The sequence below is a fragment of the Jaculus jaculus genome, chromosome 4, assembly GCF_020740685.1.
Source record: "Jaculus jaculus isolate mJacJac1 chromosome 4, mJacJac1.mat.Y.cur, whole genome shotgun sequence".
Taxonomy (NCBI): domain Eukaryota; kingdom Metazoa; phylum Chordata; class Mammalia; order Rodentia; family Dipodidae; genus Jaculus; species Jaculus jaculus.
The window spans coordinates 5351678-5376340 of NC_059105.1; the positions used below are offsets into that span (position 1 = coordinate 5351678).

At 43.6% G+C, this 24663-nt stretch overlaps 1 protein-coding gene across 1 annotated transcript in view; it reads right to left on the reverse strand.

Annotated features, from left to right (window-relative positions):
- The window catches only part of Daw1 (dynein assembly factor with WD repeats 1), a 47920-nt gene extending 33598 nt beyond the window's left edge, over positions 1 to 14322 (reverse strand). Inside the window, exons 1-2 of the mRNA XM_045148096.1 lie at positions 14261 to 14322; positions 1657 to 1729 (exon numbers count right to left, since the gene is read on the reverse strand). Coding sequence (XP_045004031.1) covers positions 1657 to 1729; positions 14261 to 14300 — 113 coding nt within the window. The 5' untranslated portion in view covers positions 14301 to 14322. The remainder of the gene's footprint in view (positions 1 to 1656; positions 1730 to 14260) is intronic.
- Positions 14323 to 24663: the final 10341 nt, after the last annotated feature.

The window sequence follows — 24663 nt, forward strand, 5'->3', positions numbered from 1 at the left end:
CCAGTCCCCATAGCTGATTCCTGAATACACAGTAAGCCTACTGAGGGCAGAGATTATGAATAGCATCTTTGTTCAATCTTCAGAATCCAATCTTGAATTACTCTGCATGTGGCAGGTGCAAACATAGAATCACTAACTAAAAAGGAACATAGCAAACCCTGCAACCTAGCACGCTCACATGAATCAGTCACAGACCACTTACAAAAGTAATCAAGGTTTGTTTGATCTTAAACCCTCCTCTTACCTGAAAATAGATTAAATAAACAATTCTGTGGATAAAATTCAATGACATTATTTATTTGTGTCATTGTTTATTTGATTTACAAAACTACCTATCAAGTATCTGTTTTGCACTAGGCACCCAGAACAAAATGTCGACCCTACCTGGAGCGGCATCCTCTGGGCCACACCTTTTTATTACCCTGAGATAAGCGTCTCCCTTAAACACCCCGGTGTCATCAGCTCGAGGACTGCCCGCCCCTCCCCGGCTGGCTATGATGCTATTTGGGATCATTTTACAAGTACAGAGAAGCCCTCACGTAACTGTCCTTTCGCTGACAGTCTCAAGCCACCACTCCATAGCACAGTATTTCTATTCTAAGATTTAATTTCCACAGCATTCACCTTATCTGGATTTGAACTCCCACTGTGCAGACACACTCTGACTCTGCTGAAGTGGAGAATTATGCATGAGATTTCCTATGGTGAGACAGTTTTTGGCATTTTGACTTTCTGGAGAATTCCTCTGGGCTCACACCATTCTACAGAGATAGTTCAAAGCTCTGCCCCTCCCTGACAATCAGTCAGCCCTGTGAGATACATATTTACTGAGACAACAACACACTCGAGAATGCTTCTGAAACTCAAGTAAGAAACCAGTTCTCCTTAAGAAATATAAAGGTCCCTGACGATAAAGAAACTGTCACAGGGCTGGAGGGACGGCTCAGCAGTTAAGGCATTTCCCTGCAAAGCTGAAGGACCCAGGTTCTATTTCCCAGGACCCCCATTAGCCAGATACACAAGGGGCGCACATATCTGGAGTTCATTTGCAGTGGTTGGAGGCCCTGGTGCTCCCATTCTCTCTTTCTCTTTCTCCCTCCTGCCCCCCTCTTTCTTTCTCCCCCCCCCCTTCTCCCTCTCTTTCTCTGTCAAATAAATAAATAAATCAAAATAAACTATTTTTTAAAAAGAAACTGTCACAGCTAACTTGAGCCCAAGGAGATGAGTTGATTAAATGTGTTATGCTGACCAAGGTCCTGGAAGACAAAGGAAATTACAGAAAAAGTCAGGATGCGTGAATCAAGTACTCAAGTACATTAGTAATAGCAGATCAATAATGATATGTTAACTGCGACAACTCTACTGAGTCAATCTAAGGTGTTATCAATAGAAGAGGGCTATGCGGCAAAGGGCTCAGTCTTTAGAACTTTTCTAAAACTATTCCTGACCAAACAATTTGTCCTTAACCACCACTACCTCAACACTCACAAGTCCAACTCATGGAGACAAGCAGGAAATAGCACCTGGCACAACAATGTCTGAATGACGCGTTCCCTGTAAGCAAGGCAGTCCACCCTCCGTGCATCACCCTGCACTGGGGTTTTCCACTAAAAGGCTCTGACTGAAAATACGTACTACATAATGCCACTCGCTTACCTAGGACTGAGTTCAAGCAAGTCTATGGATTTGGTCTTCAATTTTCCACCTTTTTCATACTCCAGCATAATTCCTACAAAATAAACAGACATACACAGAATTTTAAAGTTAATATAATTTGACTAAGTTCTTTTACTTTTTTTTTTTTTTTGGTTTTTCAAGGTAGGGTTTCACTTTAGCCCAGGCTGACCTGGAACTCATGGTGGCCCTCCTACCTTTGTCTCCCAAGTGCTGGGACTAAAGCATGTACCACCACACCCAGCTCCATGTTTTTAATTCTTTAAGATAAAATCATACATACTGCTATCCACCTCTGGGCCAAGGTTGCATAGGGTAACTTCTCCTGGCCTTGTCTACTAAATGTCCTTGAAATTATTCAACAGACAGTGAGTCATGAACAGTGGGCTAGAAGGTGGAATCGTTGCTTGGCTAGAGGATTGATGTGAAGAATAACAAAATGTGAGTTTCTGGGCTGTCTTTTTATCTCCTAAATTCCCCAAACTGGGACCCAGCCACCTGAAGCCAGAATCGGCAATACGCACAGGCTGAGAAACAAGAAGCCAGCAGTTTGTTCCCTGTTAGGAACCAGGCAGAGGGCAGCCAAAGCATAGAAGGAGCCTAGAACAAGAACATAATCTCAAACTCCACCAAATCCAGGAAAAGGCAGTCAACATACGCCAGTATCCAGTATACAACAGTTGCAGCTTCCTTCTCATGGCTGGGACAAACGCCTGGCGCGATGCAGCTCAAGGGAGGGAAGGGTTTATTTCCAGCTTACAGACTGGGGGAAGCTCCAGCACGGCGGGAGGAGGCTGGCTCGCTCCACCATGGCTGCACAGCAGGGACACAGCAGCGTGCCCCAGCGGGCACGAGCCCCCTGAACACACACAGCTAGACCAACGTCAGGGGACACACGTCATCTGGCAGGACGTCGCTAAATAGGAAACGTAATCACACCAAACAGGAAACTTAATCACAAACACCTGAGGGCATAGGGGCATTGCATTCAAAACCACCACAACAATATTCTTTTAAATTCACTCATCATACCAAGAACTGGAAAAAAAAAAAGTCAATAAGAAACACTGATCCTGAGATGAATGAGATTTTGGAATTACCTGATAAGGATGTTTAAGAAAGTGTTCATTAAAAATAAATGCCTCAGTGGGGGCTGCGGAGACAGCTCAGTCAGTAAAGTGCTTGCCAGCATTATTGGTACCTGAATGCAGCCCCCGGGTCCCACCTAAGAAAGGTGGACATGGTACAACCCCAGCACTGGGGAAGCAGAAACAGGCTAGTCCCCGGGTATCGAGCCACTTCGTGGGTTCGAGGCCGGCAAGAGAACCTGTCTCTCAGAAGCCGGACAGCACCTGCAGGAGTAAGGGTGTTCTCTGCCCTCCACCTGATCACACACACATGAGCACCCACACGTACGTGCACATACACACAAAAGGCCTCAGGAATCACAAACCCACTTGCAATAATTTTTTTAAATGGGAAAAAATCTCAGGAAATAAACTGAAGTTAATAAACTGGATCGCAGGCTGGAGAGAGGGCTCAGTGGTTCAGCGCACTTGCTGCACAAGCGGGAGGCCTGCGTAGGGCGTCAACTGTCCGAGTTCAAACCTCCACTAACTCCAGTCCAGCAGAGGAGGACACAGATCAGGGAAGATCCCAGGCTTGCAAAACTGACAAGAGCCGGTTTCAGTAAGAGGCTCTCACTCAGACAGGAGCAATGGGCTGAAGAGCGGAGCACGCGGCGTGCAGCCCCGGCCACGGCGGTGAGCGGCCTCTGTCATACGTGAGCATATTCGATGTGCATATGCCATGCCACATACATACACATGCATGCACACACACACACACATGCAAAAACAATGAATCGTACAGAAATTACAGAACCAAACAATGCAATAACTTAATTTAGTGAATGAGTGCAGTACTAGATATGACAGAGGACAGAGTCAGAGACCTTTAGGACTGGGAAATACAATATACTGACTGTGAACAACAGAGAGAAAGCAAGTGGGGGACTGGCCACCAATCTCATTTGTCACCTGTCTCGTCGCAGTCCTCTCTGGATGTTGTTTCTACTTATAAACTCAGATTGTTGGCCACTTTGAAAATTCAGCAAGGACACAAAAAGGCATTTATATGTAACGTTTTCCTTGTTAAAATTGAGGGATTTTAAATGTATCTTAGGTTGATGGAAGGGTATGTGTGTGTGTGCGTGCAATGGGCATGACACCCCGTGGGCCAGTCCCCGCCTGCCCCCACGTATGAGGCAGGGTCACTTGCTGTTCACGGCTGCATTCACCCGAGCAGCAGGGCTCACATCCTTCTGGGGCGTCCTCTTGTCCGTCCCTGCCATCTGACCACAGAAGCGCTGGGATTACAGACACGTGCTAAGGCTTGCTGCCTTTCACGGGCTCTTGGAATCCACACTCGGGTTCTCGGCTTGTACAGCAAGAGCCTTATCCACAAGCCAGCTCCCCAGCCCTTAAGAGGTTTTACAGTAGATTCAGTCTATACACATGCATTTATTTAAAAAAAAAAAAAAAAAGTGGTCTGGAAATACTGCTTAGTGGTTAAGGCATTTGTCTGTAAAGTCTAAGTACCCAGGTTTGGTTTCCTAGTACCCTCACAAGCCAGATGCACAGGTGGGCACATTCATCTGGAGCTTGTTTACAGTGGCTAGAGGCCCTGGCATGCCCATTCCCCACAAGCCTGCCTCCCTCTCTCTCTCTCTAATAAATATATAAAATTTTAAAAATAGCCCCATGTTTCCTCTCCCCCAAAAGTCAACAGTATATATACATAATTTTGCAGCATCATTAATATCTGGCCTAATTAAGACCAACTGGATTCTCACTCTGTCTCGGCCTTCAAGATATTGCCATATATTGTCTTAGATAAAATACAAAGAAAAAACCTGCCCATGCATACATAAGTAGCATTTAGCTTTTGTAGATAATTGTCATTCTTTTTGGGTATGGTGTTAAAACCCAACAAATCATAGTTTCGTAAACGCTAGTTGCAATGTTGACTTGGAAGCCACTCGGGGACTCTCCCACACTTGCCTACAGTAGAGCCCTTACTTTGCATGGCTCTTCTATCCAGACATGATTGAAAGGTACTGTCTCACTGCATTATGCATATCCACTAAATGCTGGCATACTTTATCACACAGCTCCCAGCAATCACATTGGTTAATATCACTTCCTCCAACACTACAAAACTTCCTGCTGGCAAGCTTTTAACTTATGGTAGATACTAGTTTTCTGAATTTCTATTTTTTGTTTGAAAGCTCAAATCTTATCACTGGCAAGAAATGCTGACAGTTTCAGTGGAAACTTTCAGGCTTACTTTATTCTTTATCAAAAAGTGTCTGCCAAATCCCCAAAGCTGGACAAAATCTGTTTATCTTTAAAGTGAAAGGGATGTTTGGGCCTGGGGAGATGGCTTATCTTAGTGGGTAACAACATTTGCCACACAAGCTTAAGAGAGTCTGAGACAGCCTGGATTTGACTCCCCAGCACCCACATAAACAGCTGGGTATAGCCACGTATATCTGTAACCCCAGTCCTGTGAGGAAGAGAGACCAGAGAATTGCTGAGGCTCACTGGTCAGCCAGTCTGACTGAAAATAGCAACTCTGGGTTCCCTGAGAAACTCTCAAGAAAATACTCAGACAAGCAAGAGGAAGACACCCAGAGTTCTCCTCCGGCCTCCGCATGTTGCACATGGGGCATCTGCACACACATGGGCATATACCACTTGCTCATCAGAGCATTTAAAGATACAAGCTGTGGTGGTTTGATGCAGGTGTTCCACATAAACTCATGTGTTCTGAATGCTAGGTCCCCACCTGGTGGCAGTTGGGGAATTGGAGCCTCCTGGAGGCAGTGTATTGTTGGGGACAGGCTCATGGGTGTTATAGCCAGCTTCCCCTTGCCAGTGTTTGGCACACTCTCCTGCTGCTGTTGTCCATCTGATGTTGGCATGCATATATCAACACAGTGAAAAATCAGACAGCACCTGCTATTGTTTGCATACCCTTAGTCACTCCTGAAAACGTTCAAAGCTGCAGGGGCTTGCTACACACGTTGAGAATCTCTGCTCTACACCAGACACAATGGCTCTCCTTTCTCCACACGCCAGAGCAAGGGGGAAAGCAAGGCTCTGACCTATGTAAATCCACCTGTAAACACTGAAGCACAAGGTAGGAGCGTGGCCTTGCTGTAAAGGCATGCTCCTGGATAAGACTAAAGTTTGAGCTTCTTCTTAATCCTTTTCCATTGTCATACTGACAAGTTTTTTTTTTTAATTTATTTGTTTGTTTGCGAGAGATAAAGAGGCAGAGAGAGAGAGATTGAGAATGGGTACACCAGAGCCTCCAGCCACTGCAAACCAACTCCAGATGCATGTGATCCCCCTGTGTATCTGGCTTATGTGGGTCCTGAAGAATCGTACTGGGACTCTTTGGCTTTGCAGGCAAATACCTTAACTGCTAAGCCATCTCTCCAGCCTATAATCTCTTTTTTTATTCATTTCTTTTTACATGTGTAGAGTGTATGCATGTATGTGTGTTCATATGAGTGGAGTTCCACATGTGTACACATAGGTACTCATGCACATATGTGGATGTGGAAGCTCGAGTCCAACATCAGGCATCCTCCTCAGTCACTCCTGGGTTTTGGAGATAGGGTCTTGCAATGAGCCTAGAGCCTGTACATATACATATATATATGATAGTCCATGTAGGAAGTCTAAATGACCAGGTGTTTCCTTGCTGTTAACCAAATATGGTCTGTGGTATGACCCACATGGTCCTTTGAATCACAACTGCTCTTAAGTCCTCTCTTCCCAGCGAGACCATAACATCTATGGGGAAGGGAGAAAAGCATATCATATGTGAATCACTTACTTTCTCAGTTTGGGGACAAAATACACAACCAGAAGCAACGTATGCAAGGGAAGGATTTACTTCAGCTTACAGTTTTGAGGGGAAGTGCCCATAGTGGAGGGAAAGCATGGCAGGCACAGAGAGAAGATGTCATATCCTCATACCAGCATGGAAGAGTAAAGAACAGTCAGGGCTGGACCAAAACACCTCAGCACCTGACCCCAGTGACACACGTCCATCAACAGGATCCATAACCTTCCACAACAGACCACCAACTGGGAAGTAGGGATTCAGATACAGGACTCTATGGGAGGCATTTTACATTCAAAACCACCACAATATGTTGCCATATATTTCTTGGAATAGATTCTTCTTTAAAGGTCATTATTATTTATTTATTTATTTATTTATTTGACACAGAGAGAGATTGGGTGTGCCAGGGCTTCCAGCCACCGCAAACAAACTCCAGAAGCTTGTGCCACCTTGTGCATCTGGCTAACATGGGTCCTGGGGAATTGAAACTGGGTCCTTTGGCTTTTCAGGCAAATGTCTTAACCGCTAAGCCATCCCTTCAGCCTGGGATAGATTCTTCATCTTAATTCCTGATGACGTGAGCACCAGATGTACATGATTTGGCCAGAATCATGCACAAGTAACATTTTGAAAATCACACTTTTCCCTCCCAGGCTCCCATTTCTCTCCCGACGGTTGCCTGCCCCGACTGCCATCTCCATTGGGCTTTCAAAGCACTCAAGCAACGCTGCGCGTGTCCCTTGGATGCTTAATTCAATTGCCACTTCCTATCTTTCCAGTCTCGTGACCTTTCAAAGTGTTGACTAAACCTTTTAGCAGGGGAGACATGAACACAGTCGACTCACCCAGTTGTGCAGGGGGCCACACAACTCAGACACGAGCTGCGCTGCACCCAAATCCAATTCTGCTGAACCAGTGAGTGTACTGGGTTTACTCATGGTACGGCTGTACAGTAACTTCCTCTTTACTGTCAGGCTTTGTTCTGAAGGAACGTTCGTTAAGGTCCAGGAGGAGGTAAGTATAAGTACCCCATAAGTCTTGGGATGCTCCTGAAACTTACAAGATCATAAGACCCCTGGATGGCGAAAGCGGCAGTAAACAAATGCCTGATGAGAGCCTCTGGCCACCCAGCTCCCTGAAGACTTGCAGTGTGCCCGGAGGATGCCACTTCCGGGGGTTGCCACCTGTGGGGAGCTGGGCCCTGTGGTGACGCAGCTGCCTTGGACGCCACGCTCCTGTCAGCAGCCTCTCACCCCCAGCTGGCTCTGTAAGTCACTGCAGTCAGCTCAGCGGTTCACCTCAAGTAGGTTTGGTCTGTCACTGTGTCCTGCCTGGCATGGACAGATGTGTGCTCATGACTTACCAACACAAACTAATCACGCCACAACCAACCCCCATTTTCCTCAAATCTATTCACTCTGGGTCTTTCTGCAGTCTCCCCTTTCTCCTCCTTCTCCATTGCCTTGTTACTTTTCCTCCCCCTTTAATAATAAATATTAGTGACTGGTCTTTAAAGCTCAAGTCCAAGAATTCTTTTCTTCTCAGTTTATGGCTTTCACTGCCATCACTAGGCTAACCAGTGATCATAGCTCTGCAGTCTAGACCTCTGGCCTCCAGACATGGGGGTGACCTGATTCGCCTTAACTAAGGCACACTCTTTCCTGACAGTCTGTCTTCCTTTAGGGTCCTTCCTTGGTGTCACAGTCTTGGAAAGAATCCTTGTCCACAGTCTCACTGCCCTGACTTGGTAAAACCCACACAGGTTCCCCAAGCATCTGTTGAGCAATGAAGCTGACTACCTTAGAAGAGAAAAGTCATTCAGAACGCTTTGAACAACCCAGGAAGTTGCCCCGAACACTCCAGAACAGAGAGCAAACAACTAGAGTTAAGAGCTTTGTTTGGCATAATTCAGTCTTGAAATTTCCCCCAAACTGTAGTTCTTTTGCATTAAAGATTTGAAGTCAAACTCTAGTCTGAAAAAGCAAGGAAGGGTTTTACACAGAGCCAACCACTGAAAATTACAATTTTTTAGAGTGAAAGTATACAGCACTTTACAATTTTCAAAATATGAATTTTATAACATTACAAAAATCTTCTTTAAAACCTAGTTATATGCCATGTGCCCTAGGAATAATTGAAAGTGATATATAAAAAATAAACAGCCGGGTGTGGTGGTGCACATCTTTAATCCCAGCACTTGGGAGGCAGAGGTAGGAGAATCGCCATGAGTTTGAGGCCACCCTGAGACTACATAGTGAATTCCAGGTCAGTCTGGGCTAGAGTAAGACCCTACCTTGAAAAACCAAAAATAAATAAATAAACAGAACTTCTCTCCCCCCCCCCCCTCACTTTCTCTCTTTCTCTACCTGGCTCTCTCTCTCTCTTTCTCTCTCTAAGGTTGAAAGATGAGAAGCAGATATGTTGACAAATGTAGATGCTGCTAGTGGAAACAGCACATTTACAATTAAAAAAGAAAAAAATAATGACTGAGGATCTGAAAACAAAGTTAATGAGAAACATACAAGATCTTCTAGAACTATTCAAAATGAAAATTGTAATAGCTGGACAGATGCATTTTTTGTTGCAGAAGTCAGTGTTGTAGAGATGTCACATTAATACATGAAACTGATGTGAAAATTTTATGTTTGGAATCTGAAAATTTACTTTTCTAGTTATTGTAAATAACTTATATTGCACAAAATTAACTGACCCAAAATTAAGTCACTGAGTTAGAATTATCTCTTCATTGAAATTTTAAAGTAAGGTGAGAATACCATATCAAATTAATGGGAAAATAGTTTGTTTAGGGCTGAAGAGATTGCTCAGTGATTAAAGGCATTTGCTTGCAAAGCCTGCAGGCCCAGGTTAGTTACCTAGTACTCACATAAAGCCTGATGCACAAACGAGTGCATATGTCTGGAGTTTGTTTGCAAGGGCAAGAGGCCCAGATGCACTCATATGTATTTCTTCCTCTTTCTCTCTGTGTGTAATAAATAAATAAAATATTTTAAAAGAATTACTTAATAAATGTACCAGTTGTATTTTTGAAAAATTAATAATAGATTTCTACCACATAGTGAACACAAGTTTTTCAGAAATGTTAACACTTAAAATAGCCAGAATAATAGAACATATTTATATTTTAGTTTCTGTAATAATTTTTTTTTTTTAGTTTTTTTGAAGTAAGGTCTCACTCTATCCCAGGCTGATCTGGAATTCACTATGTAGTCTCAGGGTGGCCTCAAACTCACAGCCATCCTCCTACCTCTCTGCCTCATGAGTGCTGAGATTAAAGATGTGTACCACCATGCTTGGCCTATGACCTCAAATTTATTTTATTTTACTTATTTGAGAGAGAAAGAAAGAGGCAGAGAAAGACAGATAGGAAGAGATAGAGAGAGGAGAGAGAAGGGTGTGCCACGACCTCTAGACACTGCAAACAAATTCCAGATACATGCATCACCTTATGCTTCTGGCATACATGAGTACTGGGGAATCGAACCTGGATACTTAGGCTTTGCAGGCAAGCACCTTAACCACTAAACCATCTCTCCTGCTCAATAATTAACTTTTTAAGCATGATTTGAAAATCAATAACTAGGAGATGGGCAGATAAATCCATGGTTAAAAGTGCTTGTTATGCAAGCATGACCTGGAAAATTGGCTATTAATTAACGGTACTTACACATAAAGCCACATGCAAAGTAGTACATGTGCCCGGTATTCGCTTCCCATGGCAAGAGACCCTGACACCCCTGTCTTCCCCCTCTCCCTCTGTCTGCCTCTCTCAAATAAATAATAAAAATATTTAACTGGGGCTGGAAAGATGGCTTAGCAGTTAAGTACTTGCCTGTGAAGCCTAAGGACCCTGGTTCGAGGCTCAATTCCCCAGGACCCACATTAGCCAGATGCACAAGGGGGCACACATATCTGGAATTTGTCTGCAGTGGCTGGAGGCCCTGACATGCCCATTCTCTCTCTCTCTCTCTCTCTCTCCCTCTCTCTCTCCCTCCCTCTCTCTCTCTCTCTCTCTCTGCCTCTTTCTCTGTCTGTTGCTCTCAAATAAATTAAAAAAAATATTTAACAAAAATATGCATACTTGTAAATACACACACTAGTACATACACGTCATGCAAAAGAAAAAAACAGAAAGGACTAAGATGATGTTTTGACAGATTTTTCTGAAGAAAGTTTCAGACTTCTATACAGTAAAAGAAAAATGACAATTGGCAAAAACATTTCAACAACAAACAAAACTTAGGGTATTTGATATGAAGAACTCTAAACCTGATTTTAAATGAGCTTTATTCATTTAGGGCATGAAAATAAACACAGGCAATGATGAGGAAATAAGCAAAACAAAGGGCTTTCCTGTAAGCCTCATTAATAAGAAAAATGCAAGCTAGAAACAAATTTTCTTCATCAGAATAACAAAAATTACAAAGACATTAGCTGCTTAAAGAAACAGTGTTCATTTAACGGTTAACTAAAGCAACATGTTAAATGGCTTTTTGGTGACCATGACAAAAAGAGAGTAAAGATAATAGTGCTGGAAATTATTTGAATATAAATGCTTCACAAGGCTACTTGACCCCAATAAGAAACAGTACTTTAAAAGGTATAAAGCCAATCTGGGCATAGTGGTGCATGCCTTTAATTCCAGCACTTGGGAGGAAGAGGTAGGAAGATTATTGTGAGTTTGAGGCCAGCCTGAGACTACATAGTGAATTCCAGGTCAACCTGCACTACAGTGAGACCCTACCTTAAATTTAAAAATAAAATAAAATAAAATCTGTGAAGTTTACATAAATTCAAGGCATAAATATTGTTAAGAATTATTTCTTGGGCTGGAAAGATGAGTTAGTAGTTAAGGTGCTTGCCTGTGAAGCCTAAGAAGCCTAAGGACCTATGTTTGACTCTTTAGATCCCACATAAGCCAGACACACAAGGTGATGCAGGAGTGCAAGGTTACACCTGCACACAAGGTGGTCGTGTGTCTGGAGCTCAATTACAGTGACTAGAGGATGTGGCATGCTAATTCTCTCCCTGCCTCTCTCTCTCTCTCCCTCTTGCTCTCTTGCATAAAGGAAAAAGGTCAGTCTGTTGGGCTTGCCTCAAGAAAAAAAGAAAAGAATTATTTCTTTCCCTTTCTGTGGTTGTGGGGCTTTTACATTGTATATAAAAGTGTTCAGTGTGTACTGCATATTCATGAGGAATGTATGCACTCAGTGAATATAAGTACGCTATGAACAATGAATAGATATATAATAGTCTATAATGAAAAAATTAAAAGATCACATCTTATGTAGCATAATCTAACATTTTTAGGAAATATATCAAAACTTACTACATGAACAAAATTCAACTTTCTCTATTTGCTACTGTCTTGTTTCTAGAAAAATGAACAATATTCAAATCCCTTATGCTGACTACTGAAAATCATTTGAGTTGCTGTACAAATAGATTCAAAAATTAAGTGCAAAATTTGAAACATACAATGTCCAATGTCCATAATTTCATTGACCTCCAGCATAAGCAAAAGGCTGTGGCCTGTTGAATAAGGATCTCAAGAGAAAACAGACAAAGAAGCTGGCATAAGTGTGTATATCTTCCCTTGGGACAGTTTTCCCATAACATCTCAACATTTCTCATCTTCCCTTGATTATTAATAATTATACAATAAGCCTAATTCTCAGAATACTTAGGCAAAATGCCTGTACCTGCATAATTTTGCCAAGTAGGAGACCATGCATCAAAAAATAACAGGTTGGGGCTGGAGAGATGGCTTAGCGGTTAAGCGCTTGCCTGTGAGGCCTAAGGACCCCGGTTCAAGGCTCGGTTCTCCAGGTCCCACGTTAGCCAGATGCACAAGGGGGCGCATGCGTCTGGAGTTCGTTTGCAGAGGCTGGAAGCCCTGGTGCACCCATTCTCTCTCTCTCCCTCTATCTGTCTTTCTCTCTGTGTCTGTCGCTCTCAAATAAATAATAATAATAATAAATTTTAAAAAAATAACAGGTTGGAGAGATGGCTTAGTGGGTAAGGTGCTTGCCTGTGAAGCCCAAGGACCCAAGGGCTTCCCTGGGTTTGATTCTCCAGAACCCACATAAGCCAGGTGTACATGGTGGTAATGCGTTGGCAGTTTGTTTGCAGTGGCTAGAGGACCTGCCATGCCCATTCTCATTCTCTCCCTCTCTCTTCTTCTCACTCTCTCTAATATATAAATAATTTTTAAAAATTAAAAATATACACACAATAGTATTTTGCACTCAGATTAGTAGAAATATTTAAGTGCTTAGCATATTAGCCAGTTTAATTGATGTTTATCTACTTCCTGGCCAGGGAATGTGGGACCTTACACAAAATAATAAAGGAGATATATAACCTGTCAAGATTGATTTCATGTCTACTCTTCACAAAGCCAAGAGTTGATGGATTAATGAACATGGCCAAAATGGAAAGAAAATGCCCTGTGTTTGGTTAGCCCTATGCTTTTGGTCACCAGAGATTTAGGTAGGAGGAGGGGTACTTTACTGGATGTTAGCAGAAGGATGTTCCAGTCTTTGTAAGTGGGCGGGCTGAAATGAGAGGATTGGAACATCAAACAGAATTGCTCTACATGCAGCAGATAAGGGGAGTATGTGAGTGATTCAGTAGCAATTTTGTTTCCTCTTTGATAATGTCATTGAAACACCCACCTGCTATTCAGTGGTGTCTGGGAAACTTGCATATACTATGGCACACCAATGACTGAAACTAGAAATTAAATATCTAACATAGTCTTACTATAAGACAATCATTAAGGCAAGAGTTGCAAACATGAGTGTAAATAAAATGGAATCAGAAACTAAGTAGCTAATGGTGGTAATGTGACCTCATTGTAAGACAATCTTTAAGAGCTGCACACTTGAGTTTAAATAAGTCTAAAACAAGGAACCACTGGCTTTCCGAGTTGGAACAAACAGAAATCACTTATCTGATAGGGATGTTGAGTCATGAGAACTGTAATTGATAATAAATAATGTGATAAATTCATGGACTGCTGTGGAAGCATAGCTTACAGGACCTCTTGATAGAATAAAGAGAGTGTAAAAAGCTGCAGTGAGCAGCGAAATAAGGCATGGCCACCACTGGCTTTTACGGAAAAACAACCTGAACGGGTGGTGATGTCATCTACCACGAGAGCAATGCAAAAATGGAATTACGGTGAGTCATGAGATTTCTGCCTACTAGACATTTTACTCAATATGTTAACTATTTGGTGAGATGTTAACTATTGGCTACATTGCTGGGGAGATGAGACATGAACCCTGACATTCCTTAAGACCCTCCCTCCATAAAATTAGCTTACCTGCTTCAATGTGATCATCATTCCAAGTTCACTTTCATCATGTCACCCCGTGTCATGTTTTGCAGACTTTATTTTATTAACTTACTCTTAGGACACATTCTGACTTAGAACACAAAAATTCTCTTATTTTGCCCCTTACAAGCTTGGCTTCACTTGCTCTCTAAAGATGACTGTTGTCACACTGTAAACAAGGGGTCCAGAAAGGTCTGTCCTAAAACTATAGACTTACACACACGCACGCACGCACGCACGCACGCACGCACTGCCCCAGACCTTCTCAGTCCAGCAGCCCAGGATCTACATTTGGGGACCCCGTACCTGGCGGGTAATAGCGGAGCAGGAGACTCTTGAGCTTCATGTTTCTCCACTCGGATGGGCTTCGTAGCCATGGAAACAGACAAACAGCAGCTGGTAGCAGCGCGCATGCGCAGGTGACTGAGCTGGAGCGCGGCTTCCTCTGCGGAGCCGCCTGCAGAGCGCGGTGCCTCCTGGACTGAAAACCCTATTGGTGAAACTTGCCTAAATTGACTCGCTTATTCTACCTCTTGTTTAAAAAGTGAGGGGGGGAAAAGTTACCATGGTAAAAAAAAATTACATACAGTTTTCAATAGTGAGCAGGTAAAAACTGCAACTTTTTAAAGCTATTAAATTAGTATATTTTCTTGCCAAAGGCTCTAAACCCAAGACCTTTTCTTTCTTTTATTTGTTAATAAATAAATAAATAAAGGAGAGAGAGAGAGAAAAAAGAATGGAAACTCTGAGATTTTTTTTTTTAGACTGGCTGACAGCCACCTAAGCACTTCCTGTACTCAGAAGACCAGAAAGATCTTTGAAACAGTAAAACTTTGCTAGTCAGTAACACAATTAAACACAGTAGAAATGAGCAATATGAAAAATCATCTCCCGTACCAGCCCACATGTTTCCATACTGGGCAAACAGAGCCTTGTAAACGCTGAGCTTGCTTTCAGCTCCTAGTCACTGGGGCTGGGAAGAGGTAAATTAGGAGGAGGGAAGCCCATTTGATAGAAATGAAGAAGTGTTCGGTAGATTTTCTTTTCCCCCATATGCACATGTTACTTTAAAAGGGGACCGCAGACGTCATAGGTAGGTAGAGAAAAGTCTTGGTCTCAGGGGTGCGCATACCTCCTAGTGAGTTGTTGGTCAGGAAGGCCCATGAGGCTTCCAAAACAGCACAGGCTACTGTCAATGCTCTTGGCTCCCACTACAACTAGAACATAAAACATCAAGCCCGCACTGAGTTCTGGGCCTCCTCTGCTGACTAGCTGTCACAGTGCTGGAAGAGAGAAAAATCATGCCAGGCTTAACCAGCAGTGGATCCTGTAAGTTACACGCCTGACCATGTGCCAGGCACCATGTGCCCACCACTGCAGCAGTAGCATGGTTGTGTGGAGCTAACCAACTACCTCCTGGAATCCTTTCCTGAAGCCGGATCCATGGGAGGAAATGAATACCTGCTACTGAGAGCCTGTGGCTTGTAAGGTCATGGGACCTAGGAGGAAAACTGCTACTGTTGCTTGGCTATATGGATACATTATGCCCATCAAATTCTCCTTTAAATATTTACGTTTACATCCATAGATTAGTGCTGGTCTCGCCTTTGGTCAGAAAGGTATTTTTGTTTGTTTGTTTAAGTTGGCAGTAACTACTGACAAGACTCAAAGCTCATCAAAATACTGAGTGCTTAGAACTAAATGAGACCTCTCTATCATGTGTTTGACGTTCGGAGAACATTGCAAAAGAGGAGGTGAGGAGACTGTGAGAACCAGAGGGTGGGGAGGTGTGTTGTGAAATCCCTTCTTCCAGACACGGAGTAGGCTCTGCATTCATGACCTCACAGTGACTATCACCACTTGCACAAGCTGCACAATATTGGGCCTGTTAACATTCCATCAAGGGTGGTGAAGGGGGACAAAAAGAAAGACATCAAAACAGAAGAGGAACTAGATGCTCTTTACATGAGAACAATTTTTCCAGGGGTCCCAAAAAGCACCTTGATTTGGCTTCCAAAGCCTTAGCTTCTCCCAAGAACCTGGAGCATCTCCTATAAATAGCTTGCCTAGGGTCCTCAACTGATAACTTAGAACTTTTATCAAATTCCCAATTTAACCCACTCTATCCCCCTTTTCTAGAAGACAACAGGTTATTTAAAATGAAGAGGTGATCTAAAGGAGAGCAAGTGACGTTCTTGGCATGGACCTAAACTGAGGTTAAAGCTGTGTTGCACTGCCTCGCGCCTGCGCATTGCCAGAAGCTGTGGAGCCGTGCCCTCAGCCCGACACAGGCTTCTCCCACCTGCAGTGCGTCTGTTACGAACGATACACAGACGTTCGCAAACAAGCACATGCATCGCTCGGGTGATACTCCTCGCCCCTGTCTAAGGCTGACCTTGGTATGGCTGCCTTACAGGCTACTGTAGAGGCCTTCCTGACAGTTTTGTAACTCTGAATCTAGTAATGGCGCCCTCTACACTTTTGAGCATTGCCTCGCCATAGGAACAATAGATTGATGCATGGAAATACAGTATTTGGCTCTGGGTTTCTTCCCTGCATTAGGCTATCTGTGCAACCCCTACAAACTTCATATGTGAAAATTCCAAACCAAATATTATCATCTAGAAAGTGGAATCTTCATGAAGTCATAAGAGTAGAGCTGTTATAAAAGGCCCCCTTTCTACCATGTCCAGTGAGACACAGACAGCTTGCAGTTCACAAGAACTGAGTAGGGAGGCACGTTGAGCTCAGACTTCCCAAACCAGGAGAAATAGGTTTTTTAACGCATGAGCCACCTAACTGGGTTTAGCCTCTTGAGCTAAGACATCCTCACTGCAGCCAGCCGTGAATGGCCAGAAGCTAAATTGTGAGTGTCATTAATTTCATTCCTCCAGACTAATCCCAGGTAGTCAAGTGAGGCTACTATAGCCTTCAGTCCTCACATGTGTTCCCTCCTCTGCAGCAGCAGCCATAGGCTGACCTGAGGTCTCCTTGGAGACGCTGATTCTTGCCTCTGTCCTGCCTCCCTAGACCTGCGGGATCTGGAAGGTGAGTGGTCAGGCTCAACAGTCCCTGTGGAAGCTCGGTTTCCTGGTGACCATGGCAGAGGGTAGCTTAATAGGTGACTCTGGCTTGACAGTGAGGAGACGGCCCCAGCAATTTAAAAGGGAGAAAGGGGTCTATCAATTTACAAGTTAGAGAAAGTCCAGAGATCATTCTTTTTCTGTGCTAGTCCAAAACACCGTGGGAAGGCCCAGGATGGGCAGCACCTTCCATTACCTGTGTACAATACGTTCTTGAGTTAGCGATGCTTAAGAACTTGGCCGATCCATCTGGAAGAGGGAGTAACTGACTACACGTAAGGCTGCGGAAGGGCGGTGAGATCAGGGTGTGGAAGCCGGGTCAACTCGATATAATTTTGTGCCGGTTCATAGCAGCAATAAATTAGGCTGTGCTAGCATTTGGATCTAGGATGTCCCCCAAAAGTTCATGTTTTCAAGGCTTAGTCCTAGTTTGGTGTTGTTAGGAGATGGTAGGACCTTTAGAATATGGGGCATCTCCTTCCCTTACATTAATAAAGTATCATTAAACTTTATTTTTTAAATCTTACTAAGATTATACTAGGGTGTGCACTCAGAGGCAAAGGGAGCCTAGCTTCTTCTCTCTCCCTCTCCCTCTCCCTCTCTCCCTCTCTCCCTCTCTCCCTCTCCCTCCCTCCCTCTCTCTCTCTCTCTCTCTCTCTCTCTCTCTCTCTCTCTCTCTCTCTCTGTGTGTGTGTGTGTGTGTGTGTGTGTGTGTCTTGGGCTTGTCTGCCTTGAGGTGAGAGCTCTTCTCTGGCACGCGCTCCCCACCATGACACTGCCTCACCACAAGCCCAAAGCATCAAGCCCAAACCCTCATGTCCAGAAGCCTCCAAAAGTGAGCCAAGATAGCTGTCCTCTCTCAAATTTGATTTATCTCAGGTATTGCTTACAGCAATGGAATGATGACTAACCCAGGCTGTCTTCCACAGTCCAAAGAATTTCCCAGTGTTAGAAGCGTTATCACAGGCATACTGCAACCAGCTGCCAGGACTGGTACAGGGCACAGCACCAAATTGGCTGAGAAACAGAAAGAGATAAGATTTCCCTCATGATTCTAAGATTGTGTACATTCTCGGTGTCTGTTTTCACAAGACAGTAAAGGAAGAGAGGTAAGTCAGTGTGCTGCTACTTGAAAGGCTAACCAGCCCTGGTCCTCTCATCCATAACCTTTATTAAGCAAATTCTTATCCTTCTCACCCTTGGTGACTCAACTGCAGATGATTTTCATTCGTTCCGTTCAGCTCTCACGTACCACAGCCTACTTATTCCTGCTCTGGAATTGTGTTCTTGCCATGCCTGCTACCTGATAAGACTCCCACTTCAGCTGTTTGAAGCCTTACCAGGCTAGAATCATCTTGTCCGTGTGCTCAATTCAATTTTGTGTCACTGTGTGGTGGGCGTGGATTGCATGTCACAGATTCCAGAATGCTTCATTCTCTTATCCCAAACCTCCATATACATCTGGCCACTCCCAGCTAACATCACATGAACCATGGGTTCCTTACTCACTTCATGTTGAAATCTTCATTACATCCCATATTCTTTTTTTTTTTTTTCTTTATAGATCTTACTCCTTTTGATGTTTATTTCCTTCATTCTAAAATCCTATGGAAACATAATCCGGCTTCCAACTGGGACACAGAAGTCCAGCCCCTAAAGGATGGTGAGTCCTTCCTTTCACACCAGGGTCCCAGGAAACCTAAGACAAGAGACAGAAAAGCTGAATAAATGTAAGCCTTGGCTACTTCATGGGTAATGCGTGGGCAAAACATTGGCCTGGGACCACTGTTCAGCAGGCCATGTGTGCTATTTGCCTGCAGTTCTGCATTTTTCACGTTCTGCCCTAGGAAGTAACCAGGACCCATGGACAATCTTTTCAAGTCCACCAACATCATTGCCAGAAAACTACAGAAACTCCTGAGAGCCACTCTCTCAACGGTCCAGTATCCAGCAAGATTCCAGTTTCCTGCAGGGCTCTTGGGTACTGGTCAGAGGAAAGGGCGGTGTTTGTTCCCTGAAATCTTCATGCCATCTCCAAAAGTACTCACATTGCAATATGGGACTTTGCCATCCTGAAAGGACCTTTCCAACTCTTGGTAACTTCCACACTGTACCCCAGAGTCCAGTGGTCTTTCAAACACCTACAATTGTCTGTTTCACAAGAAAAGAAAAAAAAGGGAGAGAGACTTTTCTCCAGCCTACAGCTGGCTGACATTTCTGCTTAATTTCCACCTGTTTTGATAATTCTTGAAATCTCCTTTGTGGGCTTTCTAGTGAAACCTTAGGGGATATAGGCATTATCCACTTTTTTCATCTTGGATCCCAAATTCTGAGGAAGTTAGCTCTTGCCCTCCTACGTCTGTGACAATGTCTCTCTGCTCCCTTCATATACCCAGCTCAATGGACCGCGTTCAGTTCTCAGACTCCTTGGCCTTGCCTGAAAATTCCAGCAATGCTTACACACAGCTGCCACTAGCAAATGCTGGGCTTTGAGATAATCATGAAAAATGTCACCTCTAGGTTAAGGAGAGTTCCTTCATACTCCAGGGCCAGGTCTGAAGAGGATATTCCCACAGTGTGGATGCTAGAACTGAGAAGGCCAGACTTGACCCCACTCATGTTCCTTAGCAGAGGTCTGTCTGCTGACTAGACTGGCAATTGTCAGTGGGAGCTGAGTGTCCTTATGAGCCTTCCATGGGTTATCCAATTTAGGACAGTTTGAAGTTTTTGAGTTTTTTCCTTGTACAATGGGAAAGAAATATTACATAGCAGAAATCATTCACTTTGAGTTTTGAATTTTTGATTTTCACTCAGGCAACAAACCATAGCTCCCAATTAGCTCCAAGATCTCAAGGGCAACATGGATAATACTGGACAGGGTACCTACCATGCCGCTAAGCTGTGGTGTTCAGTGGGACATTCTCAGCTTGGAGGAGATGTTGGGGTGTAACTAAAGACGCATCTGTATTTGCTTTTCAAGGTTGCTTTTAAACAAGGAAGTAGGGGGAAGATGGTGACATGCATACTTAGGTTAGCATGGCCAAGAGTCTCCCGTCTTCAGGGAGGAGAGACGCCATGGTCGTCAGAGGACACAGTCATGGACCAGAGAAGTCGATGTGTGAGCATCAGTTCTGCCTCTTAGTCACAGAGCCACTTCTAGAAGGTTAGTTTCCCCAACTTAGAAAGTGGGAAGCACAACTTTCTGTCTCACTGTTAGAGGATTTAACCATCTGTTCAAAATAAAATCACTTTCAGGGCATTTTGCAATTCAGGAATGTTTCTGTATCTGCTGAATAGCTTACTGCCAGCAGAGGGCAGCAGTGTACATACCTCCTCCATGGGCAAGGATGCTTTTCTTTGCAAGCCCATGGCCCAGCCAGACCAAGAGTATTTATTATGTACTGTGCTAAGTAAACACCTTCATTTTGGCTTTCTGAAACCTATCTTTGAAGGTAATTTCTTTGATATACCAAAAGAGTATATAGACATAGTCTTATTTGTTTTTTGGTTTTTTTCCTTTTTAAAAGTGTGCATTTGGGCTGGAGAGATGGCTTAGCGGTTAAACGCTTGCCTGTGAAGCCTAAGGACCCCGGTTCGAGGCTCGGTTCCCCAGGTCCCACGTTAGCCAGATGCACAAGGGGGCGCACGCATCTGGAGTTTGTTTGCAGAGGCTGGAGGCCCTGGCGCGCCCATTCTCTCTCTCTTCCTCTATCTGTCCTTCTCTCTGTGTCTGTCACTCTCAAATAAATAAATAAATTTTTTTAAAAAGTGTGCATTTATTTATTAAAAGTAATGCAATGTGAAGGTAAGGTGTCCTCTTTGCTTTGAAAGAATGTTCAAACGTGATGAGCTAGTTGCATACATGCACTGAAATGTCACAGGGTACCCCATAAATATGTATAATTAATAAATATAAATTAAATATAAGAAGTGTATCTTCAAAACTTTTTTAATTGATGAATTTGGGCAGAAGAGATGGTTCAGCCATTAAGATGTTTGCCTGCAAAGCCAAAGGAGCCAGGTTTGATTCCCCAGTAGCCACAGAAAGCCAGATGCACAAAGTGGCACTTGCGTCTGTAGTTCATTTGCAGGATCCAGAGGCCCTGGTGCATCTATACTCCCTCTCTCTTTCTCTCTCTCTCTCTCTCTCTCTCTCTCTCTCTCTCTCTCTCTCTCTCTCTCCTGCCTCTTTCTCTTTCTCACACTGTCTCAAATAAATATAAATAAATAAATAGACAAATTGATGAACTAGATTTGCTTGCCATTTTCTACTGAATTTAACTTCATGAATTTAACTTCATGTATTTAATACTATTGTAGTTTTAGCCAAATCTTAATGCATTTGGCTGAAACAAAGAATATATCCATGTCTTGAATATATAATTGAATGGCAACAGTTATGGTGGACAGAACTATAGAATTAAAACTCCAGATTTGAATAGCCCTACAAAAGGCATACAGATATGCTAGAAGCAGCACTCATAATTCACATTCCTTGAGTGCCCACTGTTTCGCCCAGTGCTCGCTAAGTACACTACACAAATTATCACCTAATGCAATCTTCACTAATCTCCTTGACATAAAGACCATTTCTGCCATTTTAGAGATGAGAAAATGAGACTCTGAAAGGATTTTTTAAAAACTTGAGCTTCTTACATTCTGTATTCATATATTTCATGGTTCTTTTATTTAGCCCACTTTCTTGCTTGCCTTTTAGTGTACATTGTCTTCTTTTAACAAATGAAACTGTATTTTCTTCTGTCTTTGCTTGTGAGAATGAAATGCCGTCACCGTGAACCCAGAACTGCTGGTGCTGGTTTTCCAGTGCTTTGTAAATATCTGCACGCACAGCACACGCTCTCACCACGGAGCCGTCTCCCCAGCCCCTCCCTATGGATGATGCTGAGAGACCCATCTCTGGGCTTGTTGCCATATAGCCTACAAATAAAAAATAATAATAATAAGATGCTGCACTCTTTACCTCATCCCATTAAGAAGCAAAAGTTGGGGCTGGGAAGATCAGCAGTTAAAGGTGCTTGCTTGTAAAGGCTGCCAGCCCAGGCTCAGTTCCTAATCTACCCATGTTAGAGAGACATAAAAAATAAAATGGTGTAAGAGTATGGTGCTCATTTGTAGCATCAAGAGGCATTAGCATGCCCTCCACCCAGTAACACACACAAAGAAAGAGAGAGGGGGAGGGAGGTAGAGAGGGACAGAGGGCAGGGGAAAAGAAGGAAGGAAAGAAGGAAGGAAGGGAGGGAGGGAGGAAGGAAGGAAGGAAATCTTGGTGAGAATGTTTTGAGTTGTCAACTTTGACTTTATTGTAAAGTAAACCAAGCAACCTGAACGGAAAGGAGTTTGAGAAAGATCTTTATCCGGTCCAGGAGAGATGCAAGAGAGTGAAAGGGTCTCTGGCTGCTGAGGACATGGCACTCAGCCAGGCACTGATGGAAGAATCACAGTGCAGAGCCCAGGATTTGAAGTGATTCATCCCCTCTTCTCTAAGTAATTCTTCCTTTGAAAACAGTTCTTGGCTTCCTACAGGGATCTGGAAGAGACTAAGGCCAGATCTTGTAAACAGGTGTCTATCCTGAACTGACTCATCGACCCATGATCCAGGCAAAACCAACAGCACGCTAGATTAGGTGGGAAAAGAATTTACAGTTTCTGGTCAGAGAAAATCCTGAGTCAGTTATGTGAACAAGTGTTAAATCTGCGCATGGCTCCTTGCTAACGTCCTCTCCTGTGCCCGTGTCTACAGCTCCATGGAGAGCTCAGTTGGTTTCAATAGAAAAGAAAAATCAAGTATAGTTAAAGTACGTCCTCACAAGAGGGAAATGAACTGCTGCAAAGTTATAGTCCCAGCCAGGGTGGCCCTAAAGGACAGTGTGGATGAAAAGCCATGCCGTGAGACTGAACGTGGGCCAGCCCACACTCACGCCCTTCACTGGGAAAGGAGGTGGGAGGGAGATGGTCTAGTGAATGGGCAATTGCTGCAGTCTGGGTCAGGGTTCAGAAGGAAAAACATAAAATTTGAAGATAAGGAAGTCTTGGAAGAAGGAAACCGCTATCTAAACCCCCACAGGGGGCTGGATTACGTGAACGCTTACCAAAGGCCTGCACAGGAGTGGAAGGTCTCAGCAATGGTTGTGAAGACTTCTTTTTCAGTGTCAGTGATTGTACCCATGGCCTCGTGCAGAGGAAGCACCCTATGACTGAGCTATATCCCTAGCCCTGGAAAGATAACCATTAATCAATAGAAAAAGAAACCCCCAGTGGAGCTGTCCATCATGCTTCCTTCCCCCACCACCCCACCTGAACCCTGTACTCAATGGGATCATGCATGAGCTTTGTAACTCACACCCACACTTGAGCTATTGTCTTGGCTAAACGTTGAGGTATGTTCCGGTAGGAAAAATGGGAGTTCAACTCCCTCTACTACTACCAAATCCTACAAGCAAGTGGGCAACTTATTCACTACGTAGGAGTCTAGGCTTCATGGTCCCACGTGAAAAGGGCTCTCCATACCTGGGAGGATTAAAGAAAAAAATCGTAAACCACCTGGCACAAGTCACAAGATACTGGTTGTCTATCCCTTAACAACTGACACATCAATTTGGCACTGTGACAATTGGTCGTGTCTTTTCCAAGGACATAGCAAGTAAAAACTGTGCAATGTTACAGGAGTGATAAGAAAAGAATTTATGATATTGTCTAAGTGGGCATGAAGCCAGGGGAAATCTTACCCCAACTGGGGTCTGGTATCTTTATGACTGTGAAAAGTTCTCTAAGCAAAAGCTTCCCGAACTCACAGTGAAACCTGCAGCATATCTCACCACCTCCAGAAATAAGTACTGAGAGTCTGTCTGTAGTTGCTGGGGATGAGGGGCGGACTTGTGTTCACCTGCAGACCCCCGCGCCCTCTACCACCTTAGTGTCTGTCTTACCTGGAGCAGGAAATGCTGTTGAACACATTGTTATTACCTTCAGGGATATCTTTTTCAGTACTTTCCAAGTTAAAGGTCCTGAAAGATGTTATTACACGCTCTCCAGTTTCTTATTAAAGCAGAACAAGTTGAAATGTTTGTTTTTCAAATTTGATTGTGAGTTTAACTTCCAGAAGTGAAAAATTCAAGTCATTTCTTCACAGTGGAAACCACCCCTTTTTAAACAATGAGGTGCAGTGAGCCATCCTCCTGATTCTGGACACCTGAGCACAGTGGGCAGAACAAGAAGGCTGTTCATTAGGCAGGAACAGAACACACCGAGCGTGAGAGTCCCCACGGTAAGCACGTCAGGACTTCCTGAGCAGAAGGTCAAGCGAGAAAGTTCCCCTTCTTATTGGAAGGGGAAAGGAATCTGTTTTCTCTTTTATTCAAACATGTCACGAGTTCAACTAAAGTTATGCAGGTGATACTTGAATATTTGCAGACTGCTTTACCTTTCTACTGTAACCAGAAGCATAGAAACAGCTTTAAAATATTTCTATAAGTATAGTAGTTAGACATTATTTCATAAACACAGGTATAAGCAGTTGTAGGTAGCTCTTAACTAAACCAATCTCAAAGTTTAGAAGTTGGGAAAGATGTGGGAGCAACGTTGTATATTTCCCTACTTTGAACTCTT